The sequence below is a fragment of the Tiliqua scincoides genome, chromosome 8 (genome assembly GCF_035046505.1).
Source record: "Tiliqua scincoides isolate rTilSci1 chromosome 8, rTilSci1.hap2, whole genome shotgun sequence".
In the NCBI taxonomy this organism is placed as follows: domain Eukaryota; kingdom Metazoa; phylum Chordata; class Lepidosauria; order Squamata; family Scincidae; genus Tiliqua; species Tiliqua scincoides.
The window spans coordinates 32,416,166-32,439,874 of NC_089828.1; the positions used below are offsets into that span (position 1 = coordinate 32,416,166).

Consider the following 23,709-nt stretch of genomic DNA (forward strand, 5'->3'; position numbering starts at 1 on the left):
GTGCGGGCTCCCACTCACCCGTCCTTGCGCTTGGCCTTGAGCAGGCTCCAAGGATGCCATCCTAGGCACCCTTTCCTGGGAGTAAGCTTCATCCGCTGCAATGGGGCTTACAACTGAGTAGACACGCATAGGAGCAGGCTCCAAGGCTGCCATCCCAGGCACCCTTTCCTGGGAGTAAGCTTCATCTGCTGTAATGATATTCATCAGCTATTCATGTATGAGCTTCTCTTGTAAAGAATGCAGCTGGCACACCATCTGAAGCAGAACAAGAATCATATTTGTAATAATTCAAATTATTCTAGAAAGCAGGTTGCGAATCAATACACTTAGGGCCTAACTTTCCAGCAGCCTCAATGCAGCTCCTTGGTAAAGGAATAGAAGTCTCCTTACATTGGGGAGTCCTCTGTGACTCCCCTCCTACCGCAGGATGCAGCATGCACCCCAATGGCATGACTGTTATCAGTACTGGAAAGCTGGATAGGATTGGGCCTTCAGTTAGGCTGAATGGCTGCCATTCAGTGAAAACAAGACAAGGGCTTAGTTAAGTCAGATGACTGTGCTAGAACTCTGGTTTTTTTTTTAAAAGGTATAATGACCAGTGGAGAGAGATGCTGATTCTTAGGGTATTCCTGGCTTATAATTGTCAGAGTTGTAGGTTTGTGCAGTTGTAAAAATTCAGGTAGTTTCAAAAATCCCATCTGTCTTCTGGCCACTAAGCACCTTTTTTCAAGGTGATATTATTTGGCACCTTTGCCCAGAGGTAATTAAATTTGGTTGTATTGAAGGTACTACTTTGATTTCCTTGTCTTACACAGTTTATCATAATGTCTTATTTTTTCTCCCACTATAGAGAAAGGTCAGGGTTTCTAAATTAAAACTCAATCATTGCATTTTGCCCTCTGTGGCCACAATTCAGGCAGGGGAGAAATACTGTACCTCGGGTTTTGTTTAAAATTTGTAATTCCATCACGTGCACTGCTGAAGAGGTGAGTAGCTTGCTTCTACAGTGTGTCTGGTGACAATATCGAAATCATCCCTCATCCTTTATTGTGTTCCCCTCTCTTGTTTTCATTGTGGTCTTCGGGACTTGCCTGAAAGTGCATTGTCCTTGCCTCATTTTTAAGAACTGATCCAAAGAAAGTTAGTTGTTTCAAAATCATGGAGGCATCAACTTCTATGGCATATTGCGATTTACAGATGGTTAGCAGAAGTAAAGAGGTAAAGTCTTTGCCCCAAGGAGTTGACAATCTAAATTTCAAGAGAGGGAGAGAAAATGCAGGGAGAAGGCTTACGGGTGGGTTGATTTGTGCCAGCGCAGTTACAAGTTTATAGACTGAGTTTCCATTGATGGTGAGAGGTGAAGCTAAAAGGCTTCATGGGAGTGGTAGGTTTTGAGGATGTCTTGGAGAGAAGAGGATGAGGTCATTCCATGTATGTGCTTTGAAAATGGGTGAGAAGGGAGAATGACTGGACCTGTGTTGCATGTTCTGGAAATTTGGGTTGATAAAAACAGAATTTGGGGTTAGAGCTGCTGTGTCACTAAGGGCTGAAGTAAGTCTTCCACGAACCTCATTGTGTAGAAAACACACTTGCCACATTCACTGGTGTGATTACATGCAGATTTATCATCTCAGTGGCCTGGTTGGATGAGCTTCTGGCATGCTAACTCTATATGCAAATTAGCCCACTCATGCTGTAAGTGTAATTCATACATGTTGGAAATACTTGCATTGGCCATGTTGTAACCATTTCAGCCCTCAGTGTTTTCTCAGCAATGGTGAGGGGTCCTTAATCCAAACTGGGATTCTCTGGACTGTTAGATGCCCTGAATTTGCAGTTCTGTGGCCCAGGTGACCCGGCATGGCGATTTTGGGACAATGTTTTGTGGGCAAGCACACATTGGCCATTACAGTTCTGGGTCCGTGAGATTGCTTCGCCCCCTCCATGCCAAACCTGAGAAAATTACCCAGACAGTAGGAAGCCTTTCAGTTTAGTAATTATACTTTCCCTCGTTGCCACCCCTGTCCCTTTGTGGCTAAATTAAGAACTCCACTTTTCTGTGTGTGTGTGTGTGTGTGAGAGAGAGAGAGAGAGAGAGAGAGAGAGAGAGAGAGAGAGAGAAATCTTGAAAGGTGCCGTTAAGACCCATTTTTTTAAAGAACAAAATAAATTGGAGATGTAAATGTGCATAGCTGGAACTGTGGCAAAACTTAGTAACTTTCATAAATACATTTTTTTAAGATTATGATGAGGGGCCTATTGTGCCTCTTGAAATGGTGTCCACGGTGTAAGGTCCCCAAGGTGGTTGCTAAGCAACCAGATGAGTTCTCTGGCAACTCCCTCTTGAGAAATTTAGAAGTCAGAGAGGCTGTGATTAACCCGTGACAGAGGGCCAGGCCAGCAGAGTGGGGTTTGTACTCCACAAGACAGTAGGGTGTTGCCAGTTCTGGCTGCTGGGTGTTTTTCCTCTTTCTAAACTTGCAGAATATTCAATTGGGGGTGATGGGGGGACGGTACTTGTCCACAGTGCCAGCCCTAAAGGCCAAATCTCAGTTTTGCTTAATTTTATTTCTTGTTGCTCACTTGTATTTTTGCTTAATATGAGGGGTGGTTTTCATTATGTCCTGTGTAATTAAAATAGGCAACCAAAGACCTGGCCTGCAGGGCCCCTGACCCCCTCCCCTAGAATCGTTTTGGTTGGATCCCACAAACACATGCACCTTACTTTCTGTTTTGTGCATTAATTCTTTTCTCTTGTGGGAAGCAAACTGTAGGCTTAAGTCTCCTTACACCACTTTTCCTCCCACTGCTTCACTCATCTCTCTTGTGAACAACAACCGTGTCTCTAAAGCAGTTTGCCTGAGAATATGAGTAGGGCAGGGAAACTTGGGGCCCAAACTATGTGTGATGTATGTGGTTATGGAGGAACCATAGCTCAGTGGTAGAGCACCTGATTTGCATGCAAGAGGCTTGGGAAACTTCCTCTTCTGAAACCCTGGATATTTATTATTTAATTTTTACACTTTTATTCAGCCCTTCCCCCAGGGAGCTCAGGGTGGTGTGGGGAACCCTTCTTAGATCCCCACAGCTGTTCTGTGAGGTGGTGAGGCTGAGAGATAGTGACTAGCCCAAGGTCACCCAGGAAGCTTCATGGCTAAACAGGGATTTTACCCTGGATGTTCCAGGTCTAAGTTCAGCTCCCAAACCACTACACCATCCTGGCTCATGGTCACTGCCACTTGAAGACAGTACTAACCCAGATAGACTAAGGGTGCAATCCTAACCCCTTATGTCAGTGCTTTCCAGCACTGACATAGCAGTACCAATGGGACATGTGCTGCATCCTGCAGTTGGGTGTCACTCACAGAGGCCTCCTCAAAGTAAGGGAATGTTTGTTCCCTTACCTCGGAGCTTCATTGCCCTTATGTCAGTGCTGGAAAGCTGGAAAGCACTGACATAAGGGGTTAGGATTGCACGTTAAGAATCTGACTCACTAGAAGGCAGCTTCATATTTTCCTTATCAGGAGCATCCTTATTCTATTGTCTGCGTATGGGGGGAGGGGGTTGCAATACTAGGGGACAGTGCATGCTAAACCTTCTTGTCTCCACCCTTAGTGTTGTTTTTCTGACTGATTTCTTTGCCCAAAGTTGCTATTGGCTTCGTAATGGGAAGGAGAGGAATAATGGGAAGGTATGACACAGGTCTGCCATTCTGCAGGAGAGCTAAGAACAGCTTGATGGCAGGGGGAAGTCGATTTTGATCAGGAAAATAATGGCTCTCTCTTAGTGAACCCTTTGCCTGTGTATTGGTGTGTGATCAAACATTGTAATCAGGGGAGTCCTTTGCCAGAACCCTCTATGGCTATTCATGTTGGGGAGGAGTGAGATGGCAAGCCCTTTGCTCATGTTTTGTTTTGGACTCAGGAAGGAGTCTGTAGCTAGATCCGATGTTGCTGGGCCTTCATATAGCCCACATTCAAATTCACAATGTGGCCATAGTTAAGTTATGTTGCTGGTTAGCAAGGGTGTGAAATAGTGCAGATGGCCAGTAGGAAAGTAATATGAGGGTATCATTTGTAGGATTTTGAAAGTTGCCTACTTTGGGAGAGGTGAACTAAAAATTGAAAGAATTTTTGAAATATTTTGCAGTAGGTGTGATTGTGTAAGAGAAAGTTCCTCTGTGTTCAGAGACTGCATACCTCCCAGGTACCAGATCCTGGGAGCCACCCTTCTATAATAAATGTGTTCTCTCTCATGGACTTTTCAGAAAAGTCCTCTTGAGCACTATTGGAAGTAGGATAAGGGACTAAATGGACTTTTTGTTTGATCCTGCTGGGGCTCATCTTCTGACATAATTTTCTGGACTCCTCTACCCCAGAATCTGCTAGTGGTCACTCAGTTGGCTTTTTAAAGATTTTGACAAATATGTGAAGATGGGTCTTGCTAGCCCTTAATGGCAGCTATCTGTGATCTTGAGGAGTGGGAGCTCCATGTTCTGTGACACTGTTCTCCAAAGACCAGGTGTTGAGGATAAGATTTGTTGCTGTCATGCCTGGTGATATCTGACTGGTTGCTGTTGGAAGTAGGAGTACTGAAATAGATCGGCCTGTGTTCCAATCCAGCAAGGCAGTTTTATGTTAATAATTATTACGGTGGGTTAGAAATGTTTCTCCCTCTTTCCCCTTTTTTCGTTAGTGTGGCCTTAACCAAGTCTCTCAACTTTTCACCTCCTGCATTTGCAATAGGGGAATAATAGCGTAATTTTCAGGAGAGTTATTGAAATAAGGTGTGGATGAAGCATGTTAGAAAAGTGCTATATTCACTTATTAATCACATTTTATCTTTGCAGTGACTCTGTGGGGTAGTTTAAGCTGAGACTGAATGAGTGATCCCTGGCCCAAAGTCATCCAGTAACTGAGCTGGGAGAATGTGAGTCTTGCTGGCTTTAGTCCAGCGTGCAAACTGCAGCACTGTTCTGTTTCTTACCCTCTCAGTACACAGAATGACTGATTATTGTTCAGGAAGGGGGGAATTCATGCACATGACCTCCCCACCCCTGATAGTCTAAAGCCATACAGCACTGTAACTTGTATTTTCCTGACACCTTGATCCCCTCTAAGCCTGCAACTGGGGATGCTTTGAACAAAGTCTTAAACCAACTATTGCAGATGTTCCATATTGTGTAGCTCGCCCTTTAGCATCCCTTGATTGGACTCAATAGTTAAGAAAAGGGTCTGGTTCAGACTTCCAAGAGCTATCATCCCCTGGCCAGAGTGCAAGGGAGATGACACACCTGAGCAAGCTGTGTAGACCATCTGACCCCAAAGCCTCTTGATCCACAGTTGCTTGCTTCAGCATCAGCACAGTGCTTGCACTTTGCACAGTGAGACTGAAGGTTGATCAGCTGATGTACAGATGGAGACAAGGTCCCTATAAGGGAGATTCCTAATTGTAACAGGTCAGGTTGCTTGCGCAAGAGAGAGAGTGGCTTGCTTCCCCTCTCCCCATTTGGAATGAGTTTTCTGAGTTATAGCCACTACCCTTTATATATGGGTTCACCTGGTGTCAGTGGAGCCTTTGCAACCTTAAGAACTAGAACTTTGGTTTCAGTCATCTTTCCTTTAAAAAGTTTTTTTTAATTAAAATTTTAAAATTCCAGATTCAAGTAGAGGTTCTTGGGATCCTGAATTCTGCATTTAGTGCAATGATAAGATGGCCTTTATAATAAAGAATCAAAGAAAGTTGTACAAGTAGCACCCGAAAGACCTTGGGGTGTCACAGAAGCATTTTGAATTTAATTCATAGTAGCAACATACCTTTACGTATGTGTACTTTGTGATGTGGTTGTGGACGTACTGGCCCAATACTCCATCTATTCTTCCTCAGATGCCCTCAAAATCCATATACAGGGCAGGAAGGCGAGCCGTCTGGTTTGTCCTCAGCATCTGGTATTCCAAGTCAGACTGCCTCTGGGCAAGGAGGTTCCACATTGCCACCTTTTCTTTGAATTTATTCAACCCTCTTTTAAGGGAACTCCACTGTCAGGCGTCATTTTATAAAACTCTGTCCCACTCTTAGTTCTGCTGCTTTTCCTATATTAAAAATTCTGAAATACTTTTGCCCTTTTCTCTTGGAGAAACTTCTACCCTAGGGATTGACCCCCTGATAATTTGGGTTGCCCCTTTTCCACCTTTTTTGAGATGTGTATTTTTATTACCTATGCTGCTTTTCTCTTCCCACCTACTTCTGATTTTTCTGTCACTGATCTCTGTAGTTCTCCAACCACCACTAATTGCTCTGCCCATCTGACTGTCATCTTGGTTCTTTTGTATGTGTCTCCCATGTTGAGTTGTCCAAATATTTCCTTCCTGGCAATATATTTCTCAGTTTAAAAATGACGTGTGATTTTAGCCCCGTCAGAACTTTTTCCTTTCCAGATGGATTTTATTTTTGCAGTGAGTCAAGAGACTTCTTCCTGTGTTAACTGTTTACTGGGTATGGCACAGGGAAGTGGAGAAGAGCCACTAGGCCTTTATGAAATGAGTGTCCTGTTTGTGGGTTGGCAGTGATGTCGATGGTATTGGGGGAGCTTTTGTGTTAGAGGTGGGAAGCCCAGGCTCTTTTCAGGCACCAGACTGAAGCTGGTGTGGCTTTGCTATATTAAGTTTTGGGCTGGAGCCAGCATAGTATTGTGGTGACCATTTTAAGGCCTTGTCTTGAACAAATCCACCAGGACTGAAAACAAAGTCTTGCTTTTGCTCTAGGTCTCGGATACAGTCATGATTTGGGTCTCCTTGCAACCACGAATCAATAACCTGTTGACTGCCATTAGTAAGCTAGCGTGATTGTAGTTATGGATGGAGTATTGGACTCTGCACCTGGGTTCATCTTCACACCGTGTTGGTTGCTGATGGGCAAGCTGAGACCAGTTGCTTTCTGTTGAACTTTCCTGAGATGCAGTGTGATGTAGAAATTTATGTGAGACTGAGGGAGACCCAGGTATGAATCTCCTCTAGACTATGGAACCTGCTAGGTAACCGTGGCCCGCTTCTGTGTTCTCAGCCTAACCCACCTCACAGGGTTGTTAGGAAGAAAACAATGTAAGGGGGGAGGGAGAGGATCATGTACATGGCACTGAGATCTTTGGAGGAAGAGCAGGATTCAGAATTAATACTTCACAGAATTGTGATGATAAAGTGGTTATAAGAAAGTAAGAAGAGCCCTGTTTCTAGATCAGACTCAAGGTCCATTTAACCCAGCATTCTGTGTCCAACAATGGTCAGTAAGATGCTCTCCTGCTGCCCTGCATGCATTTATTGGGGCAACAGCCCTTTCCCTACTGTTTTGCATCTAATATTCAGAGGTAATGTGTCCTTAAACCTGGAGTTTCATTTAGCTGTAGTTATCTTTTTTTTTTTAAGTTAACTTTTTTCTAGTTTCCTATGGAGAAGGCCAAAGAGGTTTTCTAGCCTGGTTGCCCACATGTACCTATGCTAGTGATATGTGGCCTGCTGGTCTGAAAAGTCCTGAAGAATCAATAAACCTTCCAGTTTAATAATGCTTTTCTTTGTCACTTGAGGTCTAACCTGCCATGCGCAATCATACAGGTGACTGTTTACATGCTAGTCTTAGTGGCTTCATCTGTGGATGCATTTTTACAATTGTGGTTCTCATACTGTTAAATTTATTATAATAATTAGAATTGCTGCCCAATTAACAAAATCTTAGTAGATTAATCATGCAGGGTTTAGTTGATTCGGTTTTACAAACCTAAACTTGTAAACAGCCCCATTAAATCAATTAGATCTTTTTTTCCCTCCTATGCAAATTCAGGCATAGTTTTGAAGAGAGAAGCACATTTTCCATGTGTTGTAAATTAGTGGTTCTCATATTTTCCCACCAGCCACTTACCTTCAGCACAGAGCTCTGCAACAACACCAAAACTTCCGGGTTGCTGGGATTTTGTATTTAAAAACAACAACAACAACAAACCACCTCTGGAGCCAAAAAGCCCACCACTGGAGCCTCTGCGCTGTTGTCTTTGGCCTGTTCTGCGCCTCTTCACGTGTTCTTGCTAACAACACAAGAACATAGAATGATGAAGCTTGAAGTAGGCCAAAGACTGCCGAGCACGTTTAAAAAAAAAAAAAGAAAAAGCTCAGCAACCTGAAATTTTGACAGGGCGGTGGGCAGCATTATGTGATCCACCAAAAATTGGGTTGCGATCCACAATTTGAGAATCACTGTTGTAGATTATGCCTTCATTGCCCCAGGCATCATCTCAATAAGGCATTTCCCTTTCTTTTCCTTTCACAGGTGGAAATGCCTCTCCAGAGGTGGTGTTTGCCCACAACAGTTCTTATAGGTACATGTGTTAAATTTTTTTTAAAAAATTGCTACCCAGTTAATCAGGGAGCACCCTTTAAGTCTTATCAAAATTGTCTTTAATAGATTTATCCAGATAACTGTTGCAGCTATAGTAGTACTACTAGATTCTAGTGCCTGTGTGTGTACCAATCACTTTGCATAATATAATCTTCTTGTTAGCCTTGCAACAACCTTGTGGGGTAGGTGACTATTATGGTTCTCCATATTGCAGATGGGAAGGATGGCGTCTGAGAGAGTGTGCTTTGCTTAAGACCAGCTAGTGTGAGGGGCTTCCCAATTCTTGACTCATTTTCTTTACAAAGTATGCTTTTAGTTAGTTTTTAAAAGACCCTCATTTTCTTTTCATCTTGAAGTGAAACTTTAGTGGTCTTTGAGCAGAGCATTTAGCCTGCAGATGAGTTTCTCTGCCATGTGCATCTGCAGGGGTAGTAAGTAGTTCTAGGTTGTACATCCCACTTGCATGGGGCAGTGGTGGTGATCTGTGCTAGAGTATAACCCAGAATCCTTTGCAACTCACAGAGGTTCCTCTGCAGAAGCTAGCTGAAGATAGAAAGCTTGAAAAATGTTGTTTGGGTGGGAGTTGCAGGATGAAGTTGCCCATCAGTCCTTAAGGCTCCATCTTGTCCTCACTGACTGGTAGTGGCTCTCCAGGGTTTCAGACCAGTTTGAGGATTGAACCTAGGACTTTCTGCCTGTAATGTAAGTGTTCTAAGCTATAATACTGAGCACTGGAGATTAAGAAGAGGAAAACGGAGGCAATTTGAATTCTTTCAGTGCATTGCCTGATGCCACGGGAGAGTACTTTGTATGAGAGTGACTGTTGGACTAGTTTCTTACTATTTGAGGGATGAGTGCACTGATGTGGATGGACACACCCTTTAACTTTTCTGGTCAGAAGGTCCCTCATAAACACTTCCAACTTGCTTCTGCTAATATGTTTTGCAAAGTGATTGCAACATGTCATTAAATCTGGGCCTAGCCCTTTAAAGCAAACCCCAAAAAAAGTCAACCAAGCCTTGCAGGTTTTTGCTGCCTTAAAAGATACTTTTGCTCATGGCTTGAAGAGTTCCCAACTACACCTTTCTCTTTTCTGCCTCCTCCAGCCAAAGTACAACTTGATTAGTAAATAGACAAATGCTGAAATTTGATGGAAGGGCGGTAAAAGTCCATGGTGTGATCCCAGAATCTCCAAGATGAGCTGTAGCTTTCATATCCTACTGTGGGCTTCAAAGCAACATCCAGCTGACTGCTGTTAGAATGGGATACTAGGCTATGTGGACCACCTTAGTCGGATCCAGCACAGTTGCTGTTGGTACCCTCATGGCACCCTCTATGAGCCCCATTTAACCTGAAAGAAGCAGGGTGTGTGAGAAAGGAACTTTCTTACCACCTTTGACCTGCTTGGGCACCATACAAAAGTGAGGACAATGTCCCTTCTGGGGCACTGTGATTTCTGCCCATCTTGGGGGGTGGGGAGAAGGAAGTGTAAATGCCTGTCCCTTTCACTCTTTGAAACCAGTCCTGCCTGCTCAGTGATAAGTTTGGCAAGTTGGTTTTCAGCCAGACCAACTGCATGTGCTCAGTCTGCTTCTGGATCCTTTTGGGCACCCATATCTGCCCTGCCTTTGTGCATTAGCTCAGCCTCTTCAGAGAGTAATGGCGTTCAGTGGGGGCTTATCTCTTCTTCAGATCCTGCCTCTTTTAACACGATCCCTTCATTCTCTCTCTCTGGAGTCCTAAGGTCATTCCTGCAACTGCTCCGGAAGCGTAAGCCAGCTTAGAGGGGCAAGAGCCGGCCTCGTTTATTGGCTCCCTTAGAGGAGGAAGCGTCTTCTAGGAGTCTCCCTCCCTGACTTTTTTCGGAACGCCCACTGGAAGCAGCTTCCAGTCTCTGGTGTGACACTTGAACGCATAGGTAACCCCGTTCCAGTGGGGTGGGTTTATTTGAGGAGGGGGGAGTCTGGCTGACGGTCTTTCTACAGAAGGGAGGATTGCAGAACCTTTTCTCTTGGCAGCCAGTGTTTCCCAGGCGGCGGTGAGAAGTTGGAACAGAGTTAGATCGGCTTCCTTGCCGGGAAGAGGAGGGGTGGAAGCTAGGAAGCGGGGCAGGGCCCGAGCCTTCGCTCAGCTGGTAATTTCCTCTTCGTAAGCAGCGTGTGGCTCAGGAGGAAGAGAGCTGGGCGCTGCGAAATTAACCATTTGCAAATACACTGCTTTGCATGTTGCCTTGCCATGCACCAGACTCCTTAAATCCAGGATTGCTGAGGAGCTCAACTTCACCTGGGATTCTTGTGGCATCATTCTTGGAAACAGGGTCTCTGTTTTCACTCTCTCTGCTTTTTGGGGGGGGGGGAGAGGGGAAGCTTTGTGCATCAGCTCTTGCTTTAAGCTCCTTTCCCCTGTGCATGGCTGTGCATAGTCTTGATTTTAAGTGATGTGTCAAGGAAAAGCTGAGTTTGTATTGATTTAGTGGGAAAGGGGTCGTAGTGTGGTGTTAAAATGAATTGGTGACCTGTATAAAATTCAATGCATTTGCAGAGGTCAGCTTGCTCTGTATAAGTTTTATTGGGGGAGGGGAAGGAGACGAGCTCTGCTAAGGCAGTTAAGTCCTGCTCCCTTACTTGTGAAAACCTTCCTCCCCCTCCTGCCAAGTTCTTAAAATTCCCAGTGTGTTTCACGCCCATTTTGTACACCCTGTCTTCTCTACGTTAAGGACTAGAACCTATTCAAATACACTGGATGTTCTTTGGTGGGAAACTGATATGATGCATATAGTTGACTATAGAAGGGGACACATGTAACTAGTTTTTATTGAGTCAGAACATCTAGCCCAAAATTGTCTTCTGCGCCTGGTAACAGCTCTTTAAGAACTCCGGCAGTAACTTTTTTGTCCAACCCCTTCTGCCTTTGATCTGTATAGCTGGAGACTGAACCTGGGATGTTCTGCATGTACTCTACACTGAGGTATGAATGAGCATGAGGAACACCAAAAACTACTTTATCCTGATGCAGACCATCAGTCAGTAGAGTAGGCAATATTAGACTATGACTGGCAGCAGCTTTCCAAGTTGGGAGTCTTTCCCAGCCTTGCTGCACACAGTTATTTTAATCAGAGGTGCCAGGAACTTCATCCTTGATGCAAAGCCATTAAACAGCAGCCCCTGTGGAAACCTTGTACGGAAAGACTTATTCACTTACAAAATTCACTGCCTTGGGTGTGGCAGATGAACTTAAGATGAAATTGGGGGAAAGAGAAACCTTTCCGTGGCTATTGGCAAAATGGAACCTCCAGATTCAGAGGCAGTGTACCTCTGAATATCGGTTCCTTAGGGGCAGATAGAGGAGAGCTGTTGCCGTCCTGCTTGTGGACTTCCTGAAGTCATCTGGGTGGCCCTCTATTGGGCTAGATTTACCTTTGATTGGCTCCAGCAGGCCTGATCTCCTGTTCTTGGACATTGCAAGGGTCCATGAGATGAAAGGAGAAAATGCCTTTCCAAAATTTTCTCATGGACACCTGGCAGCTTCACCCCCTCCCAGTGATCCCTTTTAATGACTGCTGAGTTGCCATCACTCCTCAGTAGCAGGTCAGATTCACTGCACTCTGCGCAATGCTGTTTTTCTCCAGGCCATGAAATAAGTTACTAGAGCTGCAATCCTAAGCACACTTACCCAGGAGTAAATCCCATAGAACTCAATGGGACTTACTTCTGAGCATACATGCATAAGATTGTGCTGTAAGTAAAGGAATGGCTCCACAACCAGTCACTTGTGTTCCAGATTTTTCGGGGGGGGGGGGATCTGGAATTGTTCTGTGCAAGATGTTGTATTAATATTTGGAGGGGGAACGCAATTCAGATTAGTCACATGAAATGCTCTGCAGTCCTTATTAACAACCTTCCAGGGTGGCAAGAGAATGGCAGCTAGCTTGAGGCTACCTGATGTGAATTGTATGTTTGGGCTGGAGTATGAGACAGGGGTTGCTTGGCTCAAAACGGAGCTTCTTAACCACTGCCATGCACCTACTTTGTGTAGCCTTTGCTTTTGGTTTCTTCTTGACTGTAGTACCAAATTTGGTCTGTCTACTCTGGAGTGGTAGAGGCTCTCCAGGATTTCAGACGGGGTCTTTCCCTGTCCTACCTGAAGATGCGAGGGATTCAGCCTGGGACCTGTCACCTTCTGCATTCAAAGTAGGTGCTTGAGGACTGAGCCACATCCCTATTCTTTTGAATCCCAACCTCTTTTCTTTCACTGAGAGTAGGCCTCACCGGAAAGTCAGCAGCACTCTAAGCTGAGTTTCCATGAACTTAACTTGAAGTCATATAGAATGGGCTTCACTTTGGGTTTTGCATAACTTGCGTTGTAACAATGTTGGCTCCAGGATATTTAAAATTCCCCCTGAGTAACACAGAACATCTGCCTTCCTTCTAGGTTTCTTACCATCAGATCACCGCTGCAAGGAAGACTGAAGCACACCTTTCTTCAGAACTCATGAACGTCTGCAACAGGTAAGGGCTTCCAGTTTGCTGGTGTGTTAGAGCTGCCTGAGGAATGCACACTTTGTTAATTTGCAATTTAGGCAGAAAGCACTGTGGACCCATGTTCAGAGGCAGTGTACCTCTGAACATTGGCTGGTAGGTATAAATAAACAGGGAAAGGCCATTTCTTTCATGCCCTACTTGTAGGTTTCACAAAAACATCTGGCTGACTCACTTGTTGGAAGTAGGGTGCTTGATCTGATAGACCTTTTAGTTTTATTCAACATAGCCTCATGTATTAATATTCCATGATAGCTAAATGAACTTCCAAGTTTAGAGGAAGTCCTCTGAATACCAGGTGCTGGGGACAAAGAATAGGCCTTGCCTTTGGGTGTCCTGGAAGCATTTGACTGGTGGTACATGGGTCTGACCCAGCAAGGCTCCTGATATTCTTCTATCAAGGATAGTCAGTGGCTATGTAGACTTTCTCATTCAATGTAGTTCCATCCATGGATAGCGAGCAGTCATGGGGGAAGGCTGTGGTCTTTATCCTCTGCTTATGGGGACATCTGGTTGAAAGCTGGATGCTAAACGAAATGGTCTGATTCCATTTCAAATTATTTAAGAGGCATGCTGAGGTTTTTTATTGCATTCTACTGTAAATTATGTATCAGATGGTATATAACATTATGGTATTATTCCTACAAACCGCAATTTTAGCAATTGCAGTCACTAGTGGTGTCATCATCCCGTGCAGTCTGCACCCCTCTCGCAACACCACTGCAGCCATGTAAACTGGGTGTAGTCTGTTTCCCAAAGCGCAAATTCTACCAGTCAAACTCAGATTTTCTGATTTGCAATAAAAATTGCTGCAAACATAAGTGATTCTTGTGTTTCTTAATACCTCGTGCCACCCACTGATCTGCAGACTTGAGGTGGTGGTTGAGTACAGCTCGACAATTCTGAAAATTTACAAAATTTAGATAGTGTCTTTTTAAATATGGATATCATTTTAGGATATTTGCTGTGGTCACGCCTGCAAAAAAAGTGTGAAATGATGCAGAATAGCACCTAGCTTCTTTGTATAGAGACATAGAGTGTTCAGAAGGAAAGTCTGTTGCTCAGTGGATGGAGGTGCTGCTAGGAAAGACCTCTGACTTCAGTGGCTGCTCAGGTTTGGGTGGACACCCTGGGCTGGATGTGCCAAGAGTCATTGAAAAGCAGCTAGCTTTCTGTGTTCAGCTGGGGTGGAAGAGGGAGGCCCAGGTAATGATAGCAGCTGAGGTGACATATAGACCAGTCAGCTGGGAGAGATGGTGGGAGGCAGGCAGGTGGAAGGTGGGCAGCCAGTGATGCAGTGGTTGCTGGTTGCAATGGAGCTGAGCTGCTGGCAGTAGTGGTATTACTCTAGGACTAGGTGAAGGGAAGTAAGATTTAGGGGTAGGCACTTACCTAATCCAGGAACCATGCAGGGTGGTGGTGGAGGTGCTTCAGCTACTTGAGGAGAAAGGTAGATATAAATATCATAAATCTGGAGGTGCATCAGGTTGCAGGGCAGGCTCCCCTGAGTTAAGCTGCTTCTGTTGCATGTTCCAAAGGCCACTCTTGACTTTTCTCTTGCATTTTTGATTGTGACAGGGAGAAGTCTGAGGGGGCTGCCCAAAGTGCAGTTTCAGAGGTTTGTCTTTGCTATTCCTCCTACTGCTATCAGTAATGGGGAAAAATAGGCTCAAAACCCTCCATTACGTGTTCAGTATAGTTTCTTTTGGCCTCTCCTCAAATGAGACAGCTGGTTTCAAATGGTGGTAGGAGTGTGGCTGTTTTTATGGGCAGTGTTTTGTCCTCGGAGCTATGTCCCTTAATCCTGCAAGACTGACCCTGTAATTGTATGTGACAGAGAGGGGCTTTGGATGCTTGGTATGAAGAGTGAAGGCCCTCTGCATGTACTCAGAAGCACCCTTCTCTCCGGTCAGTCTTCAAGGGCGGGTAACACAAATCCAGTTGGTGAACTGCACAGGTCGCCAGAGTTCAGCATTGCGTTTGGAAACAGAGCCCTTGCTCTGTAGGAAAAACAGAAATCCAGTTGACAACAGCCCCTGGGCTGTCAGGCAGAGATTCATCAGAGGAGGTGGTTCCCTTGCATGGAGGTTCAGCTACGGGTTGGGACCACATCTGTTCGATTTCTGCCTCTTGCGCACTTGTCAGTGACATGCTGCTTCTGTCCAGTAGAAAAGGTGGTGCCCTCAGAGTACTTGCATTCCAAATCAGTTGCCTAATTTGGGAAGGATTGGGCCAGCTGAGCTGTCCTGTACTTGATTATTCTTTGACTACTATCATTGCTGGCCTAGAACAGTGCCTAAAATATCATATATGTAAAAAATCATTTCCTGACATTCTGTTACACTCAAGTGTGACCGAGAATTGGAACTTGGGGGAGGCTGTGCAAGTTAGCTGCAAGCTTGGTTCTCAATGGGCGGGGTCACTAGGGTGAAGGAGGACAAGATTGTTCTCCCTCCTAAATTGTGCCCAGGGTAGACGAAGAGCATCCCTTTCACTTACATAGGGGCAATCTATAGAAAAGAAAGCACAGAACATTTGCATGCAGTTGGTGGGAAAGGCAGAGTATCACATATCCTGTAACACTGGGTCTCTTGGCTCTGCTGATGGAGATCCCATGGTTGTGTGGTGTGGTAGTAGAGTACCTGGATTCCAAACCCCTTGCCCCAGTTACTGTATTTTCTTATTAAATATACATTGTAAAATAAACTTGTTCCCAAAACTTTTTTTTGTCCTTCTGCAATTGTACCTCGTGGCATACAGCATGTGTTTATTGGTTTGGGGTTTTTTTTGAGGGGGGGGGGGAACACTTAGATGTGTAAAAAAAAAAAAAAAAAAAAAAATGAGGGAGACACAAATTTTCTACCATACTTTTCTCCCCCTGTTTGCAAACAGGGTGTGACTTATCATTTAACCCTCCCCTCCCCCCCAAAAAAACATTTTGGTTTTAGCTGCTACTTAGTTTAGCTTGGTATGTTTGTGACTGAGAGGAAGGCAATGAAGGGGGAATGTGGCATACAAGGGGTTAAGGTCTGCCATTTTGTTATGTAACACCCTTAATGGACATATCAGTGAATGGCATGAAGATGGCAGGGCTTAACCCTTTATAGGCCACAGTCCAGGGCCACTCAGCCATTACCTCTGAAGTTTTTAAAAGCTTGTCCTTTTTTCTTTCAAAAGTATAAGTTGCTTTTCTTCTTCCAGGCTGTTAAACCACTTGTATCCACTGTACCTGCAATTTTTAAAAATCAAGTTAATGAACTGAATTTTTTAAAAAAATTTCTTAATAACAATGTCTGATCCTGTAAACAATCCTTGCAGTATCTATTGGTTTATACTCTACTTTTCTTCTTTTTCATCATTAAAAAACAAAACCTGCACACTCTTTGAGCAGTTCACAAAATTTAAAAACAAATATATACAGTGTGAAACAAAAGAGCAGCAGTGAAATCACAACACTAAGTAAATGAAACTGCAGAGAAGTTAAAACATTTCTTTAAAAGTTTTGAAGTTTTTAAGGGGCTATTTTAATGACTCAATAGGCGGAGTCTTTTTAAAGAAGGAAATAGCACCAAACTCCATATGGAGAGTAGAGTATACTGCCAGTCTGATGCGGGGGGGGGGGGGAGGCTTTGGGGAAGTTAAATTAAGATGACTATATAGCAGTAGTTCCCAAAGTCCTACTCGGACTTTGAGACTGCAGGTGAGTATTTGTGGGGCAGGGCTGGGGCAGGGGGGTGTCCCAATGGCACCACAGTGATTTCGATGCCACAGGGAGCCAAGGTTTTTTCCCCTTACTGGGGGCGAGGGTCCCATTGGCCTTGGAGAGGGTACAGGAGGCCCGCTGCCCCCTCTGTGGGCCTCCCTGATGCTAGTTTTCGCACGAAAACTGGAAGTGTGCTCTGATCCCCAACACAGCTATTTTTGGCAACAGGGAAACCCACAGAGGGTGCTGCAGGTGTCCTGGACTCTCCCCAAGGCGTGTGATTCCCTTAAGGGGGAATGGCCCAGTCCCTTAAGGGAGAAAGGCCCAGTTTTGGTTCCTAACGGTGGGTCACGACCCCCCACTTTGGGAACCACTGCTATATAGAGTTTATATTTTTGGCTTGCTCACTACCCACACTGATGTTTGGTGTGCACGTACTTGTGTTTTGCCTGTCCAGAAAGACTACGTTGGTGGTTGGTGTTGCCTAAATTAAAAGTCTACTTCTAATCTCAGTGTTGTGGGTAACAGCCCTATAAGGTAGATGTATTCTACCAGTCCAAAGGGACTGGATTTCTCCTATTCTTGTGCTTAGCAGATACACTTTTAAAGGATGTCTATCATTTTTATATAGCACCATGTCTTTGTACACAGTACTTTACAAAATAAGAGGAGACAGGTCTGTGCCTGAAGGGATGTCTAATTTTAAACTAGATACAGGGGAGGCAATGGGGAAAGGGGAGAGGAAAGATAGTGGATAAATAGCTGGATAATACAAATGATACGTAATTAGCCTCAGTTGCAGTAAGAGTTGGAGATTTGGGGGTTGTGCCAAACTAACATATATGGTTCTGTTTCTTGTCTTCCCTCCCATTTTGTCCTTAACAACACTGTGATGTAGGTTAGGCTAAGAGAGAGTGGCTGATCCAAAGTTACCTAGTAAATTTCATGACTGAACAAGGATTTAAACCAGGGTGATCCAACACATGTATGTTGGCCACCTGCAGCTCTCAAGGCCCTTTCCTTCGGTCGCTGAAAGCTCACCTGCTATCCCCCACCCCGCCACCGCCTCCTCCTTTAGAAGCTTTTTGTTCTCTCTGCTGCACAGTTCCAACTTCACCTTCTCCAAAGGAGAAGCTAGGACAACTTGGCAGGGAGACCGAAGAGCCTTGCTGCACCTGCCTCCATTCTGAGCCTGCCAAATGACTTTGGCAGGTTCAGAACATAGAAATAATTGGCAGTAATGTCATCAAGTCACTGCCAGTTACTTCCGGGTTGTCCCAGCTGGGGGTCATGCATGGGTCGTTTGACCCCCTGGCTGCTGAAAGTTGGACCATCCTAATTTAAACTCACATCTCCTAGATCCCAGTTCAGCACTCTTAACCATTATGCTGCACTGGCCTCTCCCCATATCAGCTTCCCTAGTAGTTCTACTGCATCTTCAAATCAGTCTCTGCTTTGTATACTAAAGATTATTGCAGCTCAGGGCAGGGTCTTAGCACTGGTGACCCAGAGGCTACTACTGTACTCTTTGAAGTACAAGGCTAAAAGTCTTGGCAGCTTTTAGGAAGGGTTTTGAGATATTCCTAGGGTTAGCTCAGCTAAGCTGAATGTTGAAATTCAGCATTTTGTGTTAGTTATGGTATGTGTATGAATTTGTTTTTCTGTTTTTAAGTGGAATGCTCTACTGTAAGGCACTTTTGAGCTGGTTTGGGACAGGGAAAAACAGCCTATTAAATTATTTACAGTGAATCTCTAAATGTCAGGTGGCTGGGGCTGAAAGACAGAATGGCTCATACTTGTGGCTGAGATGAGATTCAGACCAGGGTCTTAGTGGCTCACAGTTTCTTAGAGGCTTTGCAGTGTTAGCTGTACTAGATCCACATTGACCCATGCTACTTTTTTCCTTATTGGTAATATAGAAATCCTTAGCATAAGGTGTGTAAGGGAGGCTTATATTACTGTCCCCATGTTCCATATATTTTGGGGAGTGGCTGAGATCTCCTTATTAATTACTGACAGAGGTGAGATTTAAACCAGGATTCCTGGTTATCCTACTTAGCTATTACTCTTTGCCACTTCTCATAGGTAAAACAAGTAGTGGGTGCAGATCTGTAGCTGAGGTAGGCATGGAGAGAGAAGGTGTGGAATCCGTTTCCTCTGTGGAATCCCTTGTGCATCAAGCAGAAGTATGATGATGCTGCCAGATACCTGCAATGCTCTGGAAAGAGTCATCAGGGCTGTACGTGTACTTCTCTCTTAAAATATCAAATTTACCACTAAGGTTAGCCAAATTCCATGCCACAAAAAGGTGAATCCTGAAACCTGTAGGATCCAGCTGTAATGCTTCCTGTAATACATCTTGGGCATATTGGCCTTTATCTACTTATTCCACTTCTGAGGAAAGACAAGCACATGGGGAGGGAGAAGAGAACTTTTCTTGATGTCTGAAACCTACACCCAGCTTCAGTGTATGTGTTCACAGAACCTTTGACTATACATAATTCGAGGATTTCAGAAACAATGTTCCATCTTTTTTAAAAGAAGAAAAAGATTTCCTTCTTGGTCTACAGAGTTTGGTTGGTTGACTAAATCAGAAACTTCTTTTGCTCAGCTAAACAGCCACCTTTGTGTACCCTTTTCATTTTGGATTTTTTTCCCCTTTAAATGCCTTACAAAAACCATGATGGCAGTTGTCGTCTCTGAAGAGGCATTCCCTTTCTCTCTTGCACTGCAAGGAGTACCTCTTCTAAGCAGGGTGTTTTTCCCCATCGGATCCACTATGTTTACTTAGTTGCTGAATTAACCTGCACAATTAGCTGAAGCTTCTTTAGCCAGGCAGGCTGCTGTTATTCACTCATTGACACCATAGCAGAGGCTGCTCTGGAAAATTGGGTGTACATCTGATTCTTCCTCCATGTCTTAAACTGGAATTCATTTATGTTTTTGTTCTGTGTTCTATAACTTTCCCTACAGTGGCGAAAGAAAGCAGTAACTGCCCCACCGCAAGCTCCTTTCTCTTTGCCAATCTTCCAAGCAGGAGGTGGTTCAGTCAATATGTGATAGAGTTCTGTCACAAACATCCATGTTGGAAAAGACACTGCCTGAATTATACCAGGTTTGTCTTCCTTTTTTTTTTTTTTTAAAGGGAGAAGGGTGGGATAATCACATTTTGGGGCTGCCACATCAAGTTCGTCTTCCTGTCTTTGACGGGGGTTATAACAGTGTTTTTGCATTTGTCTGGAAGACAGGCAGATAGTAAAATTATAAGCCAGTCTATTGCATTCATTACCCAATAGATTTTATCCTGTTCTTCCTGTAAGGAGCTCGGAGCAGCATATTTGGTCCTCCCACCAGCATTTTATCTTGGCAACAACCCTGTGAGGTAGGCTAGAATGAGTCAGCTTCAGTGGGGACTTGAACCCAGATCTTCCCAGGCCTAGTGGTTTGACATACTAACCACTACGTCATTTCTGTAAACAGCTGAACATCTATGATGAGCTAAGAATAGTCTCTAGCTAGCCAGGCAGAGAAGCTTACAGAACTTGTAAGTTTCCTTTTTCCCGCCTGCAGATGAGTAACTGGTATATGTAAGCTGCCAGGCTTAGTAGGCAGATGTTTTGTTTTTTTTTCTTAAGGTTTGTTTTGGCATCATTTTGGATACTACCTGTGCATCTGCTCGCTCAAGAATTTCACCTTTCATCCCAAGTCAATGGTCCTGACTGTTACAGGAGTGCACTTGCACAAATAATGTAAAATGGCCATTTCTCTAGTCTTTTGGGTTGAGTAAAGATTACCTCTGGGTTACCAGGTAGGAAGATCTGAAATAAGTTGTTAGACTTCAGGAAGGGTTGGGCTTCAAGTGGTCAGGTTCTGAGACCCAGAGAGAAGGGAATGGTGTTTGCAGCCTATTTTATGTGGACCAGAAGCAGGTGCAGAGTCCAAAACAGGTCAATATTGGAGGCTGCAGTTAAGGAAGGCTTGGGTGTTTGTGTCCTCACACAAGAGACGGGCTGCAGACTAGCAAGCCATGAGACCATGGCCTTATAGGGCATGGTGGGCAGGGATTAGTCCATGGTGGTCAGCTGACAATGCTCAGATTGTGCCCTTGAAGTTCAGAACTTAGTCTGCCACATTTTCAGCAAAGGTGGATGGTGGGTGTTCTGCAGGTAAGGCACTGGAGCAAGACTGCTAAATGCCCCAGTTGGGACCTCCCTGGCATCTTGTATGAATGTCAGAAATAAACATGAATGAATGAGAATTTGTTGGCAATTTCTTAAAAGTTGCTGGCAACCTCTGTGGGTTTATTTCAAACTGAGTGAAGTGGCAGTATCTTCCCCACAAGTAGGCAAAGCGGTAAGAAGAGTTGCCTCTGGAAAGTTTGCACAGTGCATTGCACTCAGGTGTGTGGGCCCACAAACAGCCAGGATGCTTGTGTGTGGAATAGTGGGCATCTGGTGGGCAGCTGCCAGCCCTGGGACCAGATCTGGTTTTTCATCTAGCCCCAATCTAAGCCCTGTTCTCCTTCTGTTATATGTATTGGTTGCTTTTTCTGAAATTTCAGGAGTTTAGGCAAAGGGCTTTTTAACTCCCTGTGAACATCAGCAGAAGCTTTGGCAAAGGCCTTCCCTTACTCTGTTTGACATTGCGCATTAACGCAGGCAAAGGGCTCTTTAACTCTCTCCTTCCCAATGCAAACAGCAGCAGAGACATATTGCCGCCCTCCCCAGCTGCCAATTCCTGAGCTAAGGCACAGGGCAAATAAGATGCACAAAGAAAGAACTTTACCTAGGCCTTTAAGTGCTGTTTTCATGGTGGAGGAAGGGTTAAAGAGCCTTTGCCTGTGGGGGAGTAAAGCAGTGGGTGGAACCCATGTTCAGTGCCAAAATATGACCCCTGTTTAAAAATGAGGAGTCTTGTGGGAACTGGTTCGGCACAAATTCTTCAACCAGAAGAATAATTCTCCATGTAAGTGTTGATCTGACACTCTTTTCCTCAATGTTGGCATCAGAAAATTAGGGTGGGATCTGGTTGCACAAGGCATTTTTCTTTTCGTGTTAGAGCTGAATCAGGGATCTTAAATTTCCCAGGTAATAGTAAAAACAGCTGGCAGCAGTTCTTGTGCATGGAACTTCCCAGGTGCTGGGCTGCAGGCATTGTTGCTTGCTGGACGGTCCCACGTGACTTGTTCATAGAAGACATGGAACAGTCCTTTGTGGGATTTCCTTCCATGTAGAGTGGATATGTTTGTGTAAAACCTGAAGGGCTTCTGTAGTGGAATAGGTAGGAATTTATTGCTCTGTGGTGGAGCATCTCATTTTGCCTACAGAAGGTCTCAAAGTTCAATCCTTGACCTATCCAACTGAAAGGATCTTAGGTGATGGGAGAGACCTCTTTCTGCTTGAGACCCTAGAGAGCTGCTGTCAGTCAGAATAGACAATGCTAACAGCCCCTATGGTTCCCGGTGCCTGGAGGAACACTGGTGCCAAAATGTATCCCGCAGGTATACGCTGCATCCCGCAGGTGCCGGGAAGTTGCCAGAGGTCTCCTCTAGGGAAAAGAGACTTTCGTTCCCTTCCCCCAAGGAAAGCCCCAGACCCCAGAATAGAACTTCTCACATCAGTGCCAGCTATTTTGCCAGCGCAGACTTGAGAACCTCTGTATTGGGCTTTTCAGCCCAACATGGAGGATAGGATCTGGCGGAGGAAGCCGCTGCCAGTCTCAGCCCCCTTCTGGACTGGTTCCTCCCTCTTCCCAACCCAGAATGCCTCCCCCCATCCCAAAAACCTGCATCACAGCCTGGTGGTGCAGCTTACCTTCAAGTGCTTCCATGGTATCTGCACTTGGCGCTGAGGCCCAACGCTGGCAGCCCCTCCTTCCTGGGTGCTGCAGACATGCCTTATGGCACCATTGTGCCACCCTGCAGCTGCGCTGGAAGCTCAGCACTGGCAGATAGAATAGGATTGGGCCCTAAATTAGTGGAGCTGGTGATCTTGTTCAAAGGCAGCTACATGTGTTCCTACAGAATCATCCAGCCAGTAAACTGCATTGCACCTGCTCTTCTCTCCTGCCACATGCATCTTGGCTGTTTGGTCCTGCTTGTGAGTGGTTGTCAGAAAAGTACTTAAGAATCACTGCTGCCTCTCAAAAATCACAAAGTAGGTAGCCCTCATGATCTCAGACTTTCACTCTCAAAGCTCCTTGTAGAAAGTTGCTTTGGCTTCTTATGCATGTGGGAAGGCCACCTTGCCTTCAGTTGGGACCATAAAACTTTGGAGAGGACCATGGAACTATCCTAGAGAGCATAAAGTTTTGATGTTTTTTACGACACTTGAGCAGGTGTCAAAATGGAAGTTCTTTGGTAGAGAGGACAGGCAACCTGTGGACAGTGGATCCATATGCCCCCTCTTGAGTCCTTCTCTTGCAAACTGTAGGAATCTTTTATCCAGTCCTGGGGAGACCATTTTCTCCCCTCTCTGCCCACTTTTTATTCTTCATAGTTGCAGAGCATGCTGAATTATCTGACCATCCTCTGTTTCTCTTCTTCCCTCCCCCCCCCCATTCCTTCTCTTTTACACTGGACTCATTGTTTGTGCGCGCTCTCTCTCTCTCTCATTCTGATCTTCATCTTTTTTCTATCTTTTCCTAAAACTTAAAGGCATCTCCCTTCCTGAATTTCCTTTGCCAGGAAAAGGACAGTGACGGCAGAACAGCCATTGCCTTCCTGGTATCCTGCACATTGCCCCTTTAAGAGCACCAAGGGATGCTCTCTTGCCTCTTTCTCCAGGACTTGTGTTGTGGAATCCCAGCTGCAGCCCTCCGCAGATGCCGCTGTGTCTCTGCGAGGGTTAACAACACTTAGCTTGTTGTCTGGAACCAGTTCAGACCGGTTTTCTGGAAACTGCTTTGTCTCTCCAACTGAATCCTGGGAACAGGGTCATGTGTAGACCCAGTGATGTCATGGGATCACAAACTGAGTCAGCTCTTTTTTTCTCTCCATCAGATATGTGTGTGTATCTGTCTGTCTTGCAGGTACTGGGCCGAAAGCAGCAGAGCCAAAAAGACAATCTACCCCCTGCCCCAAAA

At 44.9% G+C, this 23,709-nt stretch overlaps 1 protein-coding gene across 10 annotated transcripts in view; it reads left to right on the plus strand.

Annotated features, from left to right (window-relative positions):
- The window catches only part of GATAD2A (GATA zinc finger domain containing 2A), a 72,704-nt gene that overhangs the window by 31,129 nt on the left and 17,866 nt on the right, over positions 1-23,709 (plus strand). For 5 of the 10 annotated variants that reach the window (XM_066636107.1, XM_066636112.1, XM_066636106.1 and 2 more), the window contains exons 2-3: positions 12,817-12,893; positions 19,600-19,741. In XM_066636107.1, coding sequence (XP_066492204.1) covers positions 19,709-19,741 — 33 coding nt within the window. In that variant the 5' untranslated portion in view covers positions 12,817-12,893; positions 19,600-19,708. The other 5 variants (XM_066636111.1, XM_066636108.1, XM_066636109.1 and 2 more) reach the window with 5 other exon arrangements.